Source organism: Schistocerca serialis, chromosome 3 (assembly GCF_023864345.2).
Source record: "Schistocerca serialis cubense isolate TAMUIC-IGC-003099 chromosome 3, iqSchSeri2.2, whole genome shotgun sequence".
Taxonomy (NCBI): domain Eukaryota; kingdom Metazoa; phylum Arthropoda; class Insecta; order Orthoptera; family Acrididae; genus Schistocerca; species Schistocerca serialis.
In genome coordinates, this window is record NC_064640.1 from 389,577,140 (window position 1) to 389,597,845 (window position 20,706).

The window sequence follows — 20,706 nt, forward strand, 5'->3', positions numbered from 1 at the left end:
TAGTGTGTGAAAGTTTCTTATCTACTGCAATACACTAGTAACTACAGATTTTTTTTGTATGAAATATTATTTTACAAGCCAACGATATCTGAAATGAAAATTGGTATGAATTTGTAACAACATATGTGAAGGGATCACACATTTATTTTTATACTGAGCAAGAGCTTTTCATACGCTATTGACCAGGCTTGCCTTTAAACACTGGCTTGATAATGGACTGTTTCAGGATTCTGTCACAATTGCAACTGCATTAGCAAATTAAGGAGATGAAACTGTGTGCAGTCCACTGTATTTTGACAAAAGAAGCAAATTTTAAAATGGCAATAACAGATAGAAATGTTAGAGATGCACTTATATGAAGGTTTCAGGTGTAAAGCCACACGTCCTCTACTGCGCTGTCCCATCCACAAGGAAATCCCCACCACTACCATTGACCCCTCATATTCAGCACAATCAGCACAGCAGGGTCCAAATAATTTTCTGCGCACTCTACCAGTCAACCATGTCATGTTTACGTATCACCCATAGTTATTCCCTCCAAAGCATACCAATTAATCAACTCCCATTTGTTGCAAGTTGCTGTTTATATATGTTCACAATAACTGAGAAACATACTGCACAGTGTTTCTTTTCTTAACAAGCTGTAAAACCAGTATTATTTACAGATATCATTTTGATGTTTAAACAGTTGGAGAGTTATAACAGATACAAAAGAGGAAACTAGATAAATAAGTTACATTACCTCCTTAGCTTTTATATTGTCGGCATCAAAATGTCCTCTTTCCACAAACTGTGCTGCAGCAACACGAATGCCTTCAATACGATCTTGATGTGAAGCAACGTCTGCTTCCAACAATGCATGCTTCTTCTGAAGATTCTGCACACTTGTCAGATCCTTAAAAACAATTGAAGTTTTGAAATTATTGTATACAGAGTAATTTACCGCTAGCAATAATAGTATTTTACTGACACACCATCACTGAAGCACATAAACCACAAATCTCTTTTTGGAGACTTTTTGGCAACACTAACAACAAATATCTGTGGTAGAGTACATACGTTAATTACTCTACAACTTTTCTGATCTTATCTTCTGCCATAGTAGTTTTGTAGTAAATGAGTGGTAACTTACAAGTGTAGCAGCTATTTTTGGCAAAATTAATGCACATTTTTTGAGAAATTAATGTCTAACAAGTTTGTTGGTGTGGCCTTTATCTGCAACAAGTGTATAAAAATTCATTTTATAAACAGTAAAGGGACAATAAAAAATCTGGTTAGAGATAAAACAACAATAAAAGAGTTTTTACTCTCCAAAATAAAACAACCCCGAGGAATGCTGCTTTTTGGAAAAAATTCAAAAGTTCTTTTTGTAAATTGGTTTTGGCTTATTTTTGTCTTTTGGTTGTATTTAAACTTTCAACAAATGACAACTGATTGTGTCGAGATATGCTTTTGTGATTTAAGGTGTTCCTTGATATTATCTTTCTTTTTCCAAGCAATTTATTGATAGCAAATCTGTAGATCACTGGTTTCAAAAAATTAGCATTAGAGCCCTGATTAGCATTTTATAGAGATCTTCCCTGTGCATTCATAGCTGTGCAATCCAAACTTGACAACATTACAGATAGAGCTTACAAGGTGCTTAAAGTAGAAGTAGAACTGAAATTACCTGGAATCACTCATTCCAAGACATGTCTTGGAATGGTTGCTGATGGAAATAACTGAATCTATACAAATTTAAATAAGATGAACAATTTTGCTTGCCAGTTGTTACCAACTTTAGCTAGCAGACAAACGTATACATTTCTTTGATCCAGAGCACCACATTTCCAACATGGTATGTTTACACACACACACACACACACACACACACACACACACACACACACACCATTCAATTGCTCAAAAATTGATGTCACAGTTCCTCCGAGCCATAATCTGTATGTAGGGGTCATCCACTGCAGTAGTAGCCCTTGGGCAGCCTGAGCGAGGCATGCCATCAACAGTTCCTGTCTCTCTGTATCTTCTCTGTGTCTGGACAACATTGCTTTGCTTCACTCCAAAATGCCTGGACACTTCCCTTGTTGAGAAACCTTCCTGGCACAAAGTAACAATGCGGACGTGATCGAACTGCGGTATTGACCATCCAGGCATGGTTAACTATAGACAACATGAGCCGTGTACCTCCTTCCTGTTGGAATGACTAGAACTGATCAGCTGTTGGACACCCTCTGTCCAACAGGTGCTGCTCATGCATGGTTTTCTTACATCTTTGGGCAGGTTTAGTGACATCTCTGAACAAAGGGACTGAGTCTGTGATACAATATCCACAGTCAACATCTACCTTCAGGAGTTCTGGGAACCGGGTTGACGCAAAACTTTTTTTGATATGTGTGATATCAGTCGTCAAAAAATTATTGCTGTTTTTCAGATGGTGTGGTTAGGCAGGATACTACAAATACATCTTAAATTGCAGTAGCTGAATATTTCTGACAAGCGTGATGATTACTTTCACTGCTGTGCACTGAACATTTCACGAGTTAACTGGCTGAACACATGATCCATCAAGAATTTAGATTTTTCCGTAGAAAATCTATTACTGTGAAATTGCTCAAGAACTCACTCCATACCTTTTTTTTTAAGCATAATTATACTTTTTGCATAATTATTGCAATAATTTGAAATCTATGAAAGAACTAGAATCAATACGAGAAACTAACCTTGAAACTTTGTTCAAGATATACCAAATAAAAATCTGCCAGTAATATTTTTAATAATGACATAAATGGCTGGTCTTCTCGGCCTGAAATTTTTCTAATTGGCTGGTCCTCAAAGTGTTAAATTTTGAATGAGTGTCAAATACTCCGTGATTTAATAAATTCATCACACATTCCAGGCATAACATGATTCATCTTGTGTAATATGAAATTTACTTTCAATGTAAAGATTCCGAAACCACAATTCACAATATTTTTCTGTGCCCTGTTATAGTAAATATTTGTGATGTCATGCTCATCAAAAACAGTTTGTTGTTACGAAATACTGCATGCTCTTTGCCCCGAAGTGTGACACATTTTGCTGTTGGCAGACGGTTGTGTGCGCTCTGTGATTTTATATTGTTAATGGCACATTTTCGTTGCAACTAAAGTTTTATTTTGATGTTATTCTCTGGGTTATGTTTTATTGCTGCACCATTATTCTGCAGTACCGGGCTAAAGTAAAATTCTTTGTTAGAGCATCAGTTCTTAATAGTAAAAATTACAAAAATTTAACTGAAAACTGAAATAATGAAAAATTTCTGGAATTCTCAAAAAATTTCCATTTTCCCAGATGGAAAAAAAAATTTCCACGATTTTCCTGGACCGCTGGGTGGTCCCAGGTGTTATATACCTAATTAGACCTCCAGTGAATGCGTACACCAGAGGGTTGAGTAAGAGGAGGAATAAACAGCCACTATCAATCAGTTAAGTCAAACCATCAATGTACATTTTTATTCCTCCCTTGAAAATTACATATGAAATGTGGTTCAAGATTAAACCTTCTAATGAAAAGGCACCAATGAGTAAGTGATATTTGTAAAATCATTTAAGAGAGTAACATTTCTAGTGAGAGCATTTAATATTATGATTTTTGATGTTATAGGGTAAAAAATAAATAAAAGGTAACTGAGTTACTGCTAATATGAAGAGACATTGGTGTGAAGAAGAAGAGAGCTATTGTTAGGTGGGGGAAATAAGTTTTCCAAGTTCTCAAACAACTTCTGTGGCCTGAAATGGAACCTGTGCCTGACCCTTAAACCCCATTTTTCTAAAATAGAAACATACCAGCCTAAACAATTTTGTAGTAGTTACTGTCCGTCCAATGGTGCCTGAACTAGCATGTTGAAATTTTCGGTCACTAAGTCTGGCTATTCCTTATGAGGTCACAACTCAAACTACCTAGGCAATTAAGTCAATGAAAAGTTTGTTTACACATTTTATGTGCTTTTCCTCTGCTTAACACTTCCTTTGTATCATGACTGAAGTCTGAACAGTAGTATGAGAATAGGGAATATTTCAGGGAACTGCGACTTCAATATTTTGAAACAATTCAGAACTAGAGAAACTAATTAATTTTGCCAACAGAACACTAAAATTGAACTGATATATAAAAGTGAAATATGAACTGGTCAGAGTAGGCAGTTGGATAGGTTCAATAGAATGACACTCAAAAAGGGAAGCGTCCGATTTAACAAGAAAAATGTGGAAGCAATTATAACATGTTTTGAAATCATTGCATAGTAATTCTGTACATATTTCCAAATTATGATCAACTGTACTTTAAGATTTTGGTTCAAGTTCATGTGTACCTTGCCATAGTCTTCGCTCATCAGTTGGCCCTCAATTTCTGACAACCACAATTCTACATCCTCAACCGTTCTATTGAACTGCTGCTGTTGAGAAGCCTCTTGTAATTTTGAACCTTTCTTCTCTGTTTCTGAAACTAGTGTCTCCCACAATTGCAAGATTTCATCCATGCGTGACTGGATTCTATCTGTAATAATAATAATAATAATAATAACGCACTATTTTGTAATAGATATGCCTCATGTAATTGGCTATGGATATGACTACAAACCTGATGCATAGTGATTTGCTTCAATCAATTCCTGTCCAGTGGAAGCAATCTCATCCATTCGTGACTTATTGGCATTAAGTTCCTGTTCAAAGTTTTGATGTTTCTGCACTTTTCCATTCAGATTTGTGGGATCCTATAAAATGATTGGAAATATAAAGTTAAAAATATGTAGCCAAAAGTCAGTGTTAATTAAAAAGTTTTTACTCTTATTGTAACTGTCCACTTACAAGATAGCTATCATCAGTGGCAAACTTTAGTTTCTCATTGATCCAACCTTTAGTTTCATCACAGTCCCTTTCAAACTGTTGGAAGCGATTTGAGTCTTCGAGAATTGCTCTACGCTGGGCTGATTTCTCTAGCAGAGCTGAACGGCGTTCTAAAAGCTGCAACAAATCATTAAAATTAGAATTCCTCTCTTGTCTCTTGTGAATAAAATTATTATTCTGTTATATACTATTTACCATTGCTCTACGTTGTGCAACATCATCAGCAGCATAATGCTGACCCTCTATTAATTTTGTGGCAAATTCATCAAGTGCTTTTATTTTCTCCTCTTGTGCTGCCAAAGATTTCTCAAAATCTTCATGCTTTTTAATAAGTGCCTCAACAGAGTCTAAGGAATCACCAAGGTCCTCATTAGCCAAAAATGCCTGAAACGGAATAACCATAACATATTTAGACTGAACTGAAATTATGGCCACAATCAATTTACAACATGTTTGACCTGAAGACACACAAAACATCTCTTGCAATCTTTATTTATGACTCTTAACTGCACCATGAAGCTTTGGTGTGACTCCAGTATCTTCTTTCACGGATGGTCGATTTGGGGGAGGGGACCAAAAAGCGAAATCATCAGTCCCATCGGATTAGGGAAGGATAGGGAGGGAAGTGGGCCATGCCCTTTCAAAGGAAACATCCCAGCATTTGTCTTAAGCGATTTAGGGAAATCACGGAAAACCTAAATAACGACGGCCATACACAGGTGGAATTGTCGCCATCCCGAATGAGAGTCTAGTGTTTTATACTTTTTTTGTGATTACGGTAGATTTTAGCGATCACTTACTATGCTGACACACATCAACTTAAGGGGCTCCGGAATGCCCTATACTTGCAATGTTAAAATAACGCTTATAAATTACATCTTTCCTCACAAAGTATTTGAGGTAGGAAGTTGAACTTTTTACAGATTATTTATTGGAATATGGGCTACAACTTAACACAGGGATTTTACAAAATTTTAGTTCAGTTATTTAAGATGATTTTTTTTCAATTGTAATGAAAATTCACAACATTTTTTTGCAATTTTTTATTTATATATTCAAAAATATACAGTTTTTTGAAAAAAGGCTGTGTTAAATTATGCAGAAGGTACTGTGTAACATTTACTGAAAGTTTGAAACAAATATGTTTGGAAGATCCTTAGAAAACATGTAATTAGTATGAGAAAATAAAAGTTTTGGGAATCGAGCGACAAAGATTGGATTAACTTTTTAGTGCATTCCAGGTCCATAGGATGGATTATCTTCATCCTCTGCAAACTCCTCCTCCAGCTTCCTCTTGTTCCTCCTCCTGTTTACTCTTGCTTGTATTTCTAGACTCTTTACAGCCCTGTCTGCAGCCCGAAGGCGTTCCTTGTCTAAAGCAAGCATCGCTCGTTGTTGTGTTCATAGATTTTGCTACCATTTTCTTCAGTTGCAGTTACTGCAATACTGTTCCAAAAGGTGGTCATGTATGAACACTTACCACATTTCAGTTGTATTTCACTAGCAAGTCCTACGTGCTTTATTATGGAGAGTTCCAGACCAACTTCACTACAATGAATACATCTTACAGTTTGAAAAAATTTCTTTGAGAACCGACATATCAAATATTTCATTCACATCCGATTCGCCCATAAAACATTCATAGTTTTCACTCATTGAACCAAGCTGCTTCTGTGAAATATTTTCTTTCGCACTTTGACTGCTATGGGCAGGTGTACTTGAGAGGTTAGGTTCACTCACTTGGTTATCATCTTTATTGCTTACAGTAATAACACATACCTTTGGCTTTCCAACATTTCTCCTTTTCTTAAAAGCCTTCAGAGGATTTCTAATAACTTTACTTTTACTCATTATTACACTTCAACAAAACAGAGACTCAAGAAACAGAATTAATTATGAATATTTTCGAGATAACGACAGAGTAAATAAACATGAAACAATCGACAATCACACCAGCGATATATATTGAACCATCACAGGTTAGCCACAACACATACTTTATCTCACATCACTAAAATGTACCTGATGAACACGGATGTTAATAATAACACCATTTGACAGCAGTTTAACAGCACCACAGTGGGTCACGCCCATGTAGAACACATTTCAAAAAAAATTTAAAAATAGTTGTAGTCTTCGGAATTGAATAAATTATATATATATTAAAAGGTAATAGTCTGCAGATTCAGAAAACGCAAAAAAGTAAAAATTGAACTTTTCATGATTTTGAGCCTTTCCGGAGCCCCTTAATATACGAGTATCTCCTATCTTTCTTAAGAGGCATGCTTTTACAGTTGGTGTACGCACACAACAATTGATTTACTCACAAATCTGAAGAATGGATTTTTTCCATTCTTATTAATTAATAAATTTTCTGAAACTTTAAGACATTCACTTATCTCTGAACTAATCCTTTTGTTCTGCTGGCACTGAGTATTCAAAATCATGGGAAAGTGAGTCAATTCTCAGCCTTATGCACAAACAACTACTCTGATAGTGATCTGAAGCTTGTAATAATTTATTTTATCATTTGACAGTCAACAAAAGCGGCTAATATAAAACATTATATTGGTTTATTATTTCATTTCTTTTTGTCGGAAATGTGTCACTATCAAACTGGGATTGTGCCAGATTCTGCGAAAGCCTAATAGCACTTTAAGTTTTTACTTTAAAATTGCTATGACCCACACTACTTACACACATTGCACTCATCACTGATAGTACAACTGTTTGTTACAGTGTCAACTGAACAATATACTCAATATGCCATTGTTACTAAGAATGGAAACAATTTCTTACACTGTATTTGCATACCTAATCTGTTAACAGTTACAAGATTGTTTTCTGTTTTATCTTAATTTGAGAAACTGAAAAACCTCATCTCAACCAGCAGTGTGTGCCTGTAGAATGTGTATCCTGCGGAGTGTGAAGCTGCAAATATACCCCACATCAAGCATATGAATGCAAGCAAAAAATGATCAAACTGTATCTATTGACATATATTCAAAAATAATTTCTCCGTCAATACAGTTAAACTTAGTGTGACTTTGTGCATAAACTATCAATTGTGACATGTTATTAGTGCAGCAGGCTACCTGCAGCAACTAAAAAACTAAGATCACAGCTGCTGGAAGGCACATAATGTTATTTTACTTAAAACTACCTACCTTTAAGTCTTAAAAAACTAATTTAGTTTTATAGCTGTGAAACTGAGCACGACTGTAGAAAATGGATCAAGAAAATGGTGAGAAGGGAACACTCAGCAGCAATTATTATTTATAATTCAGCACAAAATTGTCACTTGTCATTTACTTCCTATCATAGTAGGGGCCTAGTAATGGTACAATGTACCTTCCGCCACAGATCATACAGTGGCTTCCAGAATATATATGACGATCTACATGTAAAAAATATGTTGCCATACCTCTTGTTTGGCCATCCAAGTATCTGCCTGTTCTGTGTCACGATAGAAAAGTTGTAAATCCATGCACTGCTCATAAAGAATGCGACGTTCTTCCCACATAGACAACAATGATGCTTTCTCTGAACTCAGAACACCAAGCTTATCTTTTACTTCCTCAGAGGCATAATGACCATGTTTTAATAGTAGCTGCCCAGCTTCTGCTGTTGCTCGGAAACTGTCTTCCCTTGCATCAATTTCACCCTATGAATAGAAATGGTCAGCTCATTAATTAATAAGAATGTTTCATATTTAATTAAAACAATCCACCAAAACATTATGTGAAACATTTCTTTTCATTGTTTAAGCAGTATAAACAACCTTATGTTCTTGGTGTCTTTCCAACAGTGCTTCAGCACCTGCTACATCTTTGGCTAACTCATCTGCAGATATTATTGCTTTCATGTCATTAATCCATGAAATTAAGTCTCTGAAGTCTGCCAGAAAACGATGCAAGTAGTATGATTCATCCAACTTTTGGCGACGTTCCTGTAAGGAAGCAGGTAAGTGAAGTAGGTAATCATGTGGCAAAGTTTCAGAATAAATGTTACAGTTTTATACTATTTTGTCCTTTATGATCAGTTTTTTAGTCAAGCTCAAATACATTTGTTTCTTCTTGACCAGTTATTTAATTGAAGTATTCACCATAACTGAAAAAAATTGCAGCAAACCCCACTGAAAATAGAAACAGCATTCTTCTACATAAGAAGAACATGTGGAGTTATTATTGTTAGTCAAAACCTTCTCATGAAAAGGAAATTTTATTGTATGTGCAGAATACTCGGTTGGCAATAAAAACATGCTGATGAAACATTTAATTTACAATTTACATAAAACTTAGCATACCAGCAACAAGAAGAAACAGCAATACTAATTACGTAAACAGCTTGCACAAAAACTTTTTTCTTCTGTCCTATGAGTATGATATCTTTTGAATGTCGAGCATAGCTACACTATGTGATCAAAAGTATCTGGACACCCCCAAAAACATATATTTTCCATATTAGGTGCATTGTGCTGCCATCTACTGCCAGGTACTCCATATCAGCGACCTCAGTAGTCATTATACATCGTGATAGAGCATAATGGGGCGTTCTGCGGAACTCACAGACTTCGAACGTAGTCAGGTGATTGGGTGTCACTTGTGTCACACGTCTGTATGCGAGATTTCCACACTCCTTAACTTCTCTAGGTCCACTGTTTCCGATGTGATAGTGAAATGGAAACGTGAAGGGACACGTACAGCACAAAATTGTACGGGCCGACCTCATCTGTTGACTAACAGACTGCCGACACTTTAAGAGGGTCCTAATGTGTAATAGGCAGACACCTATCCAGACCATCACACAGGAATTGCAAACTGCATCAGGATTCACTGCAAGTACTATGAAAGTTAGGTGGGCAGTGAGAAAACTTGGATTTCACGGTTGAGCAGCTGCTCATAAGCTGCACATCACACCTGTAAATGCCAAACTACACCTCGCTTGGTGTATGGAGCATAAACATTTGGACGGTTGAACAGTGGAAAAATGTCGTGTGGACTGACTAATCACAGTACACAATGTGGCAATCCGATGGCAGGGTGTGGGTATGGCGAACGCCTGGTGAACGTCATCTGCCAGCGTGTATAGTGCCAACAGTAAAATTCAGAGGCAGTGGTGTTATGGTGTGGTCGTGTTTTTCATGGAGGTGGCTTGCACCCCTTGTTGTTTTGCATGATACTACCACAGCAGAGGCCTACACTGATGTTTTAAGCACCTTCTTGCTTCCCACTGTTGAAGAGCATTTCAGGCATGGTGATTACATCTTTCAACACGATCGAGCACCTGTTCATAATGCACGGCCTGTGGCAAAGTGGTTATACAACAGTAATAGCCCTGTAATAGAATGGCCTGCACAGAGTCCCGACACGAATCCTACGCAACACCTTAGGGATGTTTTGGAACACCAACTTCATACCAGGCTTCACCAACCGACATTGATGCCTCTCCTCGGTACAGCACTCTGTTAAGAATGGGTTGCTATTCCCCAAGTAACCTTCCAGCACCTGACTGAATGTATGCCAGTGAGAGTGGTAGCTGTCATCAAGGCGAAGGGTGTGCCAACCCCATATTGAATTCCAGAATTACCGCTGGAGGGCGCCACGAACTATTAAGCCATTTTCAGCTAAGTGTCCGGATACTTTTGATCACATTGTGTATGTCTCAAATTTTTATTTCCTTTTAAGATATTATAATTACGCAGGGAACAATGGTTAATTTTAAAGTAATCAAAATGACTATGAAAATGTAAAAGTGGATAAAAACTACTTAACAAATAACCTCTTTTATTCTTTTGTAAATGGGAATAGCTTCTGTGTCCAATGGCCAACGCTAAGTGACTATACAACAATGAAACATAATGTGTTTAATAGTATTTTCGCTATTTCCACCAAATATAAAACCATACGAGTTACAAAGACATTTAATACATTGAGAGTACTTCTGCTGGAGTAGTTCTCATCCAGTACATCAATATACCTTAAAGTGGTGCAAGACTGAGCTTAAGAGAGGTTTTCTCACAACTATCCTTCAACACACACTGACATTTCTGTAATTAATATCTAATCAGTTTGAATATTCCAGGAATGTTCTGTTATTGGTGACTAACAAAAATATTTAATGTATATCTCATGTATCCAGAAGTCGTATGTGATTTATGAACCAGATAGTCAGTCATGAGAATTAACAGAGAAAAAGGGGGAAAAATGATCTCATTGCAGTTACTGTATTTGTAATTGCTTTAAATACTACACTATTATTATGCAAAATCTACCTCAGCTTTTCTTGTAAGGCTCTCCCAATAAGCAACAATTTCAGCTCTTTTTGCCTGAATCTGGTCAGCATGATCTGCATGAATACCACATAAGCGATCTGCTTCCTGCCCAAGAGTAGACACTTTATCTTCAAGTGCAGCCAGATCTCGTTCGACACCCTCATGTTTTCTCTGAAACAGGAGGGAAGAAATACTGTACATAAAGATAGTTACCACAATACAAATAATGAAGGTGTCGGTGCAGAGTGAGAAACTAAACCAACCTGCAGTGTCTGAACACTAGCCAAGTCACGCCCATAGTCATCAGAGGACAAGACAACATCCTTTTCTGAAATCCATGCAACAGTTTCATCAGCATCCCTATTGAAACGCTGAATTTCATGAGCACCAAACAGTTTTTCTTGGCGCATTAAAGCCAGCTGCTTAAGATGCATCCAAGCTTCATTAAGTCCCTGCAAGAAATCAGACATTATAATGAAGAGAAGAAAACAAATGTGTGACCTGTAACTAGTCTTTCATGAATATATTCCTTGTTATCACCATCCAAAAAATGAAAAATTGAATTTGTCCCAGTGGTTCAGTGAGCATTCCTCATGTGTTAAGTCCTCCACCAATATGATCATGGCTCAACATGTTGTTCGTGTTTTGGTTAAAAAACATGAGCTGTATCAAGCATAGGCCTTTCAGTGTGGGTGTGAATTTATATACAAATGTATTTCGGACATACGATCCGCTACAGTTCACTGAATCAGCACAAAAATTTTAAACTGTCATCAGAAAATACGTCTGCCCATAGATGATGATTTATTTACAGTCTATAGTTGGAAAAACATGCATTAACGAAGTAACAGAGTTGTTAGAAAGCAATACCTCTTTCCGTTGACTGATAGTGTCTCTCTCTGGGTGTCCTTCCATAATTAACTTGTCAGCTAGTTCGTTAACTTCAGTGACACGATATTCTTGTGAAGCCATATCCTTCTGAAATTCATCAAACTTTCGCTGCAAGACCTCAACATGTTCTAAATCGTGGCCAAACTCATCAGTCGTCACAAATGTTTCCTAGTAAGAATGGAGAAAATAGACAATCATCACTCCTTCATTCATCACCGCCGTAATGTGCATTTTACACGGAAATGCTTTAAATTAATCACAAAATTGCCAAACTCTTGCCCCAAGTTCAAAATGATCAGTATCACAACAAAAAGCTAAATTCAACAACATAACAGTACCTTATCATTTATCCAAAACATGACTTCATCACACTGGCGTAGGAACTGGACAAGCACCAAAGCTTGTTGCAGCTTCATACCCTTCTCAGCAAGTTTGGACAGAAGAAGTTCCCAAAGACGATGCAGTTCATCTTTAAACAAAAAATGTCCACTATATATTCCATTTAAAAAAACAACGTAACTTTTGGTATATACTGGGGAGCCTCTATCTTCATGATTACTTTTACCCTGTGTCTTTTTGTATGAGTTTACGCTATTTATTCCTCCAACTAACTTTACATTTTCTCATAACTGGAAGGCAAGCTGAGATTTATTGTATTTAAGATTCCAAAAACTAACAATGATACAATTTCAGTAACAATACTTTTTTTACTACTGTTATTTCCTCCTTTAGCATGTAAAAATGAAATTTTGTATTTGCTATAAAAATACAGGGTCAATATTTTGAAAAATAGCTTACCAAGTCGCCTTCGAATAATGTCTGAGGCAAAATGCCCCTGATTGATCATTTCCATTCCTGTATTATCCAATGAAACAATGGCGTTGCTATGTGCTGCCACTTCAGCTTCAAAGGCTTGATGTTTCTGAATCTTTGCCTGGAAAAATAGAACAAAATTGTGGGTTCTGGTGTAGTATAGATGCGGTAATAATAAATTCAACATTACTTACAATAAATTAAGCAATACCTGTAAATTTGTTGGGTCTTTGTAACTTTCATCTGATGCTGCTTGGAGTTTTTCATTGATCCAAGATTCGAGTTCATCGGCATCCCGTTTGAAATACTGAAAAATATTGGCAATTAATGAAAACAGATGCTCTCACAAAACATTGTTTTTAGGACATTATAGATATAATTAGTTACCTGAAAACGACGGGAATCTTCGAGCTTTTCTCGTTTGGATCTCGCTTCTTGTTTGAAGTCGCTGTATCGGTGTAACACCTGCTCACGGCGTTCCTGAATATCTTCAGCTGTTTCCAATATTTTGACTTCTTTAGGTGTTATCTGATCCATTTTTTCGGTTCGGCTTCTGAAAAGCACAAACAAAAAAGATAATGTTACCAATGGCAGTGCATGAAAACTGCACACTACCAAATTCAACAGACAATATATAATTATTCTGAATATAACCTTGCTCAGTGTGTATTACAGAGACAGGGGCAACAGCAAAAAGCAGGTATCAACTGATGATGACAGTAAAAACACACGTACAATGGAATTACATGTTTGAGATAAAGTTATAGGAAAGATTCTGATATTATCCTACTACTGATGTAGTGCAGTACACAGAGGAAAATGACAGTCCAGATTGGTTTCTAAAATTAACCCCCACCCCCGCGCTCCCCTCCAGCTAATGCACTACCACATAACCACTGATCATTAGCAGAATCCGTCTAGCAGCAACACCAAAAATTAGTCAAACAATAATTTTAGCACAATAATTTGTGTTTTATTAGAAATCAATGAGTAAGTAGTATTATTTGGCATGAAACAGCAAAAATTAATCACATTCCAGTCTTTATTAATTGGCTAAAATTTGTATTTATTTAACTGTAGGTTCATTTATTGCCAAGAGAAAAAAATCTGGAAGAAGCTCCTAGCTAAACCATGCTCAATTCAGTTGAAATTCGTAAAGGACATACCTAAGGGATCGTCAAAATCCCAAGCTGGTTGGGGGGTCATGCCCATAATGAGCCATTCTCAACTGGGGAGACCCAGAGACCCTGTTGGCCAAGGTAGGGTTTGCCAAGCACAAAGACAAGCAGTAGAAAGTCTCGCCGTGTATGGGTGGGTATTATCTTGCTGAAATGTAAGCCTGTGACGGCTTGCTATGAAGGGCAACAAAATGGGGCGCAGAATGTCATCTACGTACCGCTGTGCTACATGGGTGCCACGGATGACAACCAATGGGGGTCCAGCTATGAAATGAAACGGCACCCTACACCATCACTGTTGGGTTGTTTGGTGGGTGACAGTCAATTTGGTATCCCATCGCAAGTACAGGGAATCTCCTGACACGTTTTTGGCCTGCTATCTCACTAAATAGGGTAGAACTGTCTTCAGCGATGAGTCCCACCTGGAACTGAACCCCGATGGCCAGCGCCACAGATGCTACAGTTCTGAATAGGAGCATCGGTGCCGCATCGTGATGAGGCGGCCCACGAGCTACAGGAAGCATTATGTGAATCGGGGCCTCAGGTCATCAAAGGTGACCTTGCCTGGTCTAAGTAACAACAAGACGAAAGTACAGTTTGCAAAAATATGTTTCCCATTACTTAGGGGATGTTTATGAGAACCTTTCTGGTCGCATATCACCGGTGCTACCTGGCAAATGAAACAAACCAGCTAATACCCTTACAATTGCATTTAACCAGTCGGTTTTGTATCTTTGATAGGCGAAAATAACAAGCTGCTTTGTGTTTCTAGCTGTGGCCATCTTCTGCCACCTCGAAACATAAGCTTTGATAATAAGACTGCTTCAAGGTCTCTCTAACTGTGAACTGTTACTTTGGTGACTCACAATTAAGCAGTCTCCTGCAAATTGGGCACAATAAGGACGCTTGTCTACAACAAGACTTCTATATGTCTGCCAGCAGGATTAATTTATATGGTTGGTAGTGATACACTGTCTCGTAGGAGGGTTTGTCCACTGTTGTTCGTACTAGTGCGTTTTCGTGATGAGTGCTGAACTCATTATTATTCATGAAGTATTAATTGAGTTGGTGGAAAACGACCAGTCTGTTGGGATAAAATAACTTACGTGCATAGTAAAATCATACTATCAATGACTCCAACTGAACACGGCAATTCAGAATTATGTCATTTTTAAAGTGAACTGCTGCAAATGTAGACATATCTGACGAAAATACCGCAGATTTTCTATATGAAGTCATGAAACTTATTAATCCCACTGGGTCTAATGGTTCAAAGACTTCTGAATTTCCAAAGAAATCCTGAACTGTTTTTTTGTCATTTTCGTATAAAAAAATCATTTTCATTTATGGAGGCTATCTTAAAAGAAAACAGAATTGCAAGTTATTTCAAATACATTCCGCTTATGTTACTGGAAAATAATTTTTGCACAGCAAACTGACGTATACCAGCAAGTAAATTTACTTTCTGTACTCATCTCAGTGTCACTGCTAGCATTTTACGAGGGGAGTATGCTACTCCACATATTTGTGTTTTCATATTACACATGAAAACAAAATTTTAAACAGCTTCTCAAATGTTTCTTTTGACATTAAAAAGAATTAACATGCTTTGCGACATATTGTCAGGCTTTCATACAGAGTACGGAAAGCGCCAAATTTAAATTGGTCTGCAACCAACAACTACTACACAGATGCTATCTTTTAGTAAAACTAATCCAGTGCACTGAGACCGGTAATACTCATTATATCACAGCTGCGCAGACAACTTGAATGGAACATTTTCCGCGCACTTGCGCATGGAGAGACCGCCCGTTTTCCCACCGCCTGCAGAGATGGTGTTCAGATGAAGTAAAACACTTTTTTTGTTATGAACTTCGGGGGAGGGGGGGTATTTCCCCTTGCCATTACCATGTTTTTGTGATCAATGAATCTCTATCAGCATGATCAGACAATGCAGATATTAGTTTCCACTTCATATCACTGAAAGTAATCCAACAGCACTACACGGGAGTAAGAGAAGCCCACGCCAACAGCAACAATGTACAATGAAGAGATTAGGCTACCCAAAGAATACAATAGTTAAGGACTTTCTTCAGTAAAATGTAGTAGTTTGCAAAGTGAAAAGCCAGTGACAGTTCATAAATTCAACACTATAGAGGCTTTACAGTTTTATTCACCGGGAAGTTTAATAGTCGTGACAAATTAAGGTTTGTGCTACAATATGAATGTCGTAACACAATCATTACATTACAGTTTCTGAAAGAATTCTGTGATATTTCAAGTAACTGAACTTCATCTCACTGTTTTAATCCCCATTTCCGGGTATTTCAATCAGCTGGTACGAAGTCATTTTGCAGCCACGATCCTTTAAGAAATCATACACGCCCCCCCCCCCCCTTTTCCTTCGCAACAATGGTGGTGTTCCTACATATCCCGTGGTAAACTTTCATTTGTAATATTCAAAGGTATTACGGGAAAAAAATCGCAAGGTCAAAAAATAATGTAGAGTAACAAAATTTCAAGAATATATTTGTCTAGTTAACACATTTAAGTGATAACACTGGTAGATCACAGGTTAATGGAAGTGTGAGAAATTCCATTCCAAGTGTTAAATTCTGGCACATTAATAACCGGTGTAACCGCCAGAAGGTTGGATGCATGCAAATGTGTATTCATAATGTTGCACAGAAAGATGTCAGTCTGTGGGATGTGTTCCACGCCTGTTGCACTTTGTCGGTCGATACAGGGATGGCTAATGCTGGCTGTTGATGATGCTAAAGTTGTATGATCAGGGTGTATACGCGGACAAGGAAAAAAAAATTACCGGATTTCCCGGTAAAAATACACTTTCTTCCGGGTGAAGACATACGTTTTCCGTGTTAACTGACAGTATATTTTCTCTCGGTACTGTATAACATATAATTCCTTTGAATGATTATGGTTTTATACACGGGCGTAAAATTTCCCGGCGCTTTAGAAAACTAAACACAGAAAAAAATGCGTTTTGGAAAGATCTTACATTTGCAGCAATATGTACGCTGCATATTTTCGTATTACCAAAGTATAAATTCGTATTCCACCAAACCTAGCCACTCAACTTTACAGAAGTGGTTTTCACCCCAATTACAAAAACTGAGACTATTGGTAATTACTTGTCACGATAAGGTCAAAAAGGGAGCAGTAGATAAAGAAACTTACAAAAACCTGAAAAGAAAATATAGATCTAAAATTAAAATAGCCAAGTGTAAGGCAAATGGTGATTTCATTAAAAAATCACACAATAAATGTAAGGCTGCATGGAAAGTAATAAAAGCAGAGCTAGGTATGGATATAAAAGACAACACAAATGCTGCTAACATCACTGCTGATGATTTCAATCACTTTTTTGTCAACTCTGCCAATCTTAGCCTTCCAACCCACAGCAAGCAGAATTCCAATTCAACACATACACCTATTTCTCACACCATATCTGGCAGAAATTTTCAACAAAACATTACAAACATAGTGTCAGCTTGTAAATGGAGAGAAGTACAAGTAACTGATATAATTACAGCAACCTCTAAATTAGGATACTCTAGATCTGAAGATGTGTATGGTCTGTCAAACTATGTAATTAAAAAAGTTTTAGATCTCATAACATATCCTCTTTGCATACTGATAAACTGGATGCTCTCGAGTGGACACTTTCCAGAATGTCTCAAAAAACCAGTTGTCATACCATTATACAAAAAGGGTGACAAGTCCTGTATCAATAATTATAGACCAATTTCACTTGTGCCTATTTTCTCAAAAATAATAGAACATTGCATACTGCAGCAAATATGCATACACCTATCAGACAATAATATATTAAATGATTCTCAGTATGGATTCAGGTCAAACTTATCAACAGTCAAAGCAGTTGAAAACCTTATCTCTTTTGTACTAAGGGCATTTGAGTCAGAATTATCTGCTGAAGCCATTCTAATTGACTTGAGTAAGGCTTTCGACTCGGTTAACCACAAATTATTATTAGATAAACTGTGTTGCTATGGAATCAAACACTTAGAACTCTCGATAATTGAATCATACCTCAGCAATAGAAAACAATTAGTAAAGCATAATGACCAACAGTCACAGACTTTAAGTATAAAACGAGGTGTTCCTCAGGGCTCAGTGCTTGTCCCTCTACTATTTATATTGTTTGTAAACGACTTTCCAAATAACTTACCCTGTAAATCTATCCTCTATGCTGATGACACAACATTAGCTAATTCTGGAAAAGATATAAACATATTGGAGGAGGAAAGTGAAGAGTGTCTCAAAATATCTAATATCTGGTTTAAAGCTAATGACTTATCTATGAACCATGAAAAGACTGTCAAGATAATTTTCAGTTTATCAAACAGTAACATGGAGTTATAATCTGTTAAACTACTAGGAATACACATTGACTCAAAATTAACTTGGGACACACATACAGATTATGTATGTCGAAAGCTATCGTGAGTTATCTACCTACTAGCCAAACTACACACATGTTACACAAGATTTATTGCTTCAGTCATATTATGCTTTCTTTCATTGCCATCTACAATATGGCATTCTTTTATGGGGTAACTCTCCAGGAGCCAAAAAAATTTTCACTTGGCAGAAGAAAGCAATTAGACGTTTTTACGGAATCACTGACAACAAGACCTCATGTAGACCTTAATTTAGAGACTTAAAAATTCTCACAGTCCCATCTCTTTACATATATTGTTGCCTATTAAACATAAAACTTAAACCACTACACTTTAAGGAAATCAGTTCATCAACACAATACTCGACAAACAAATATTATTGATATACCCACAACCAGGATTAAGAAAACCCAATCTAGCTATGAATACATAGGCATAAAATTATTCAACACTTTACCCGTACAGGCTCAATTGGTTTCAATGGATATTTTCAAAACTAAAACCAAAGTGTGGATGAAGAAAAATACTTTCTACAGTGTAGAAGAATTTCAGAATAGTTGTAAAGATGATCTAATTTATTGATAAACTAAGGCTTACTGTTATGTATAGTTATGGATGTAGAAGCAGCTAGCTATAAGCTAAAGTGCGTGTCATAGATCTTGGCGGCCGAGTTTAGGTTCGTTCTGCGCATCTGACGTCACAAAACACAGTCAGCCAATGAACAGAGAACGACGTCGCCAAATCTCGTCTGCAGTGCAGAGCACAGACGAGTGTCTTCAGTTTTAGAAACGTTCAGTCATAAATAAAGTAATAGAACAAAAGCAATGTCTTGATAGCAGACTTTCTTTTATAGAAAGTTTGGAAAAAGCATTCTTTATACCAATTGCTTCATATTCTATTAATTAATTAAACCAAACAAGCAATAAGACTCCTAATTTAGGCGATAGCAAGGAAAGGTGTTTGTTTCAATCTCACAAACTGCTTTTTTGCAATACAGAACAGCGGTAATTGTTTATTTCCTACTGTACTTCGACGAAGCGTGAGTAATTCATAGTCATACCAACAGTGTTTATAAGTAGTTGCGTGAGTGTTAGAGTCCTTATGGAGCTACACTGTTCTATGAGCTGAGGTAGCAGAACGGTTAAGGTGTTGGGCTGCCAAGTGAAAGGTTAAGAGATCAAACCTTGTATGGTGCTCAATATTTTCTTTATTTAAAAACAATATTGTGCCTTACTTCACGAATTTTATTCGTTTGAATGAAATTTCTAGTGCTTTGCCTCTTCATTAACTTTTTCGCTGCTGCAGACACGTGCTCCCCGCATTCCGCGCTGTGCGCGATTTTGTCATCACTGCACTTGTCGCCTGTGCAGACACATGGTGTTCCCACTGGGGGAAGGTATCAGTCAAGAAGATCGGTAAAAATCTAATTTTTGAGCCAAATAGATTTTGTGGAATCGAATGATAAAGAGTGTCAAAGCAGTCGGAACACAATGTGTCTGCACAGGCGAGCAGTGCAGTGACAAACTCGCCCACAGCGCGGAATGCAGGGAGCACGTCTTTGTAGCAGCGAAAGGCTTAATGCGGCCGTGGTGGCTTTACTTCATGAACTGCGCGCTCCCCCCTAAACGTAAGTTTGCGAACTATGCTATACTATGGCGCTGCTTCTCTTGGCGCGTGCGTCGTGTGCAACTGGCAACGCAGCAATCTCCCGCGTCTAGGCAGGCATGCGCGAGCCGCCAAGATAAAAGAATTGAACTATAATTGGGTACAACACTGTCCTTTTTTTCCATGTAATATTTTTGTTATATGAAACATAATGTACAAATAGCTATAATACTTTTGACAACATTGATTGCATGTTAATGCTGATAAATTATGGCTTACTGTTATGTATGGATCTAGGTGTAGAGGCTGTTGTAAGCTAATAGTTTACAACATTGCTATATTTTTACTATGTAATATTTTGGTATGTAAAACATAATGTACAAATAGCTGTAACTCTTCTGACGACATCGATTGCATGTTACTGCTGAATGATGGATAAAATAAACAAATAAAAAATAAATAAATAAACACCGCATGTTACTTTCCAAGGGGAAGCCACTCATAGCTCATGTGACGTGATCATACCTGCCGATCACAGCGGGTTTCAGAGCTTAGGACGTGTGATGCAGTCAACCAATAGCAACATCCAGGGGGGTGAAACTCATATAGGGATTTCCGGT

The 20,706-nt window shown here is 37.2% G+C and overlaps 1 protein-coding gene across 4 annotated transcripts in view; it reads right to left on the reverse strand.

The window, feature by feature from the left end:
• LOC126470227 (spectrin alpha chain) overlaps positions 1-20,706 on the reverse strand; it is a 140,617-nt gene that overhangs the window by 78,225 nt on the left and 41,686 nt on the right. For all 4 annotated transcript variants that reach the window (XM_050097919.1, XM_050097918.1, XM_050097917.1 and 1 more), the window contains exons 2-15: positions 13,249-13,414; positions 13,073-13,168; positions 12,847-12,982; positions 12,387-12,517; positions 12,028-12,216; positions 11,421-11,609; positions 11,158-11,328; positions 8,665-8,832; positions 8,308-8,547; positions 5,079-5,267; positions 4,845-5,000; positions 4,618-4,750; positions 4,349-4,533; positions 743-895 (exon numbers count right to left, since the gene is read on the reverse strand). In XM_050097919.1, coding sequence (XP_049953876.1) covers positions 743-895; positions 4,349-4,533; positions 4,618-4,750; positions 4,845-5,000; positions 5,079-5,267; positions 8,308-8,547; positions 8,665-8,832; positions 11,158-11,328; positions 11,421-11,609; positions 12,028-12,216; positions 12,387-12,517; positions 12,847-12,982; positions 13,073-13,168; positions 13,249-13,398 — 2,286 coding nt within the window. In that variant the 5' untranslated portion in view covers positions 13,399-13,414. The remainder of the gene's footprint in view (positions 1-742; positions 896-4,348; positions 4,534-4,617; positions 4,751-4,844; positions 5,001-5,078; positions 5,268-8,307; positions 8,548-8,664; positions 8,833-11,157; positions 11,329-11,420; positions 11,610-12,027; positions 12,217-12,386; positions 12,518-12,846; positions 12,983-13,072; positions 13,169-13,248; positions 13,415-20,706) is intronic.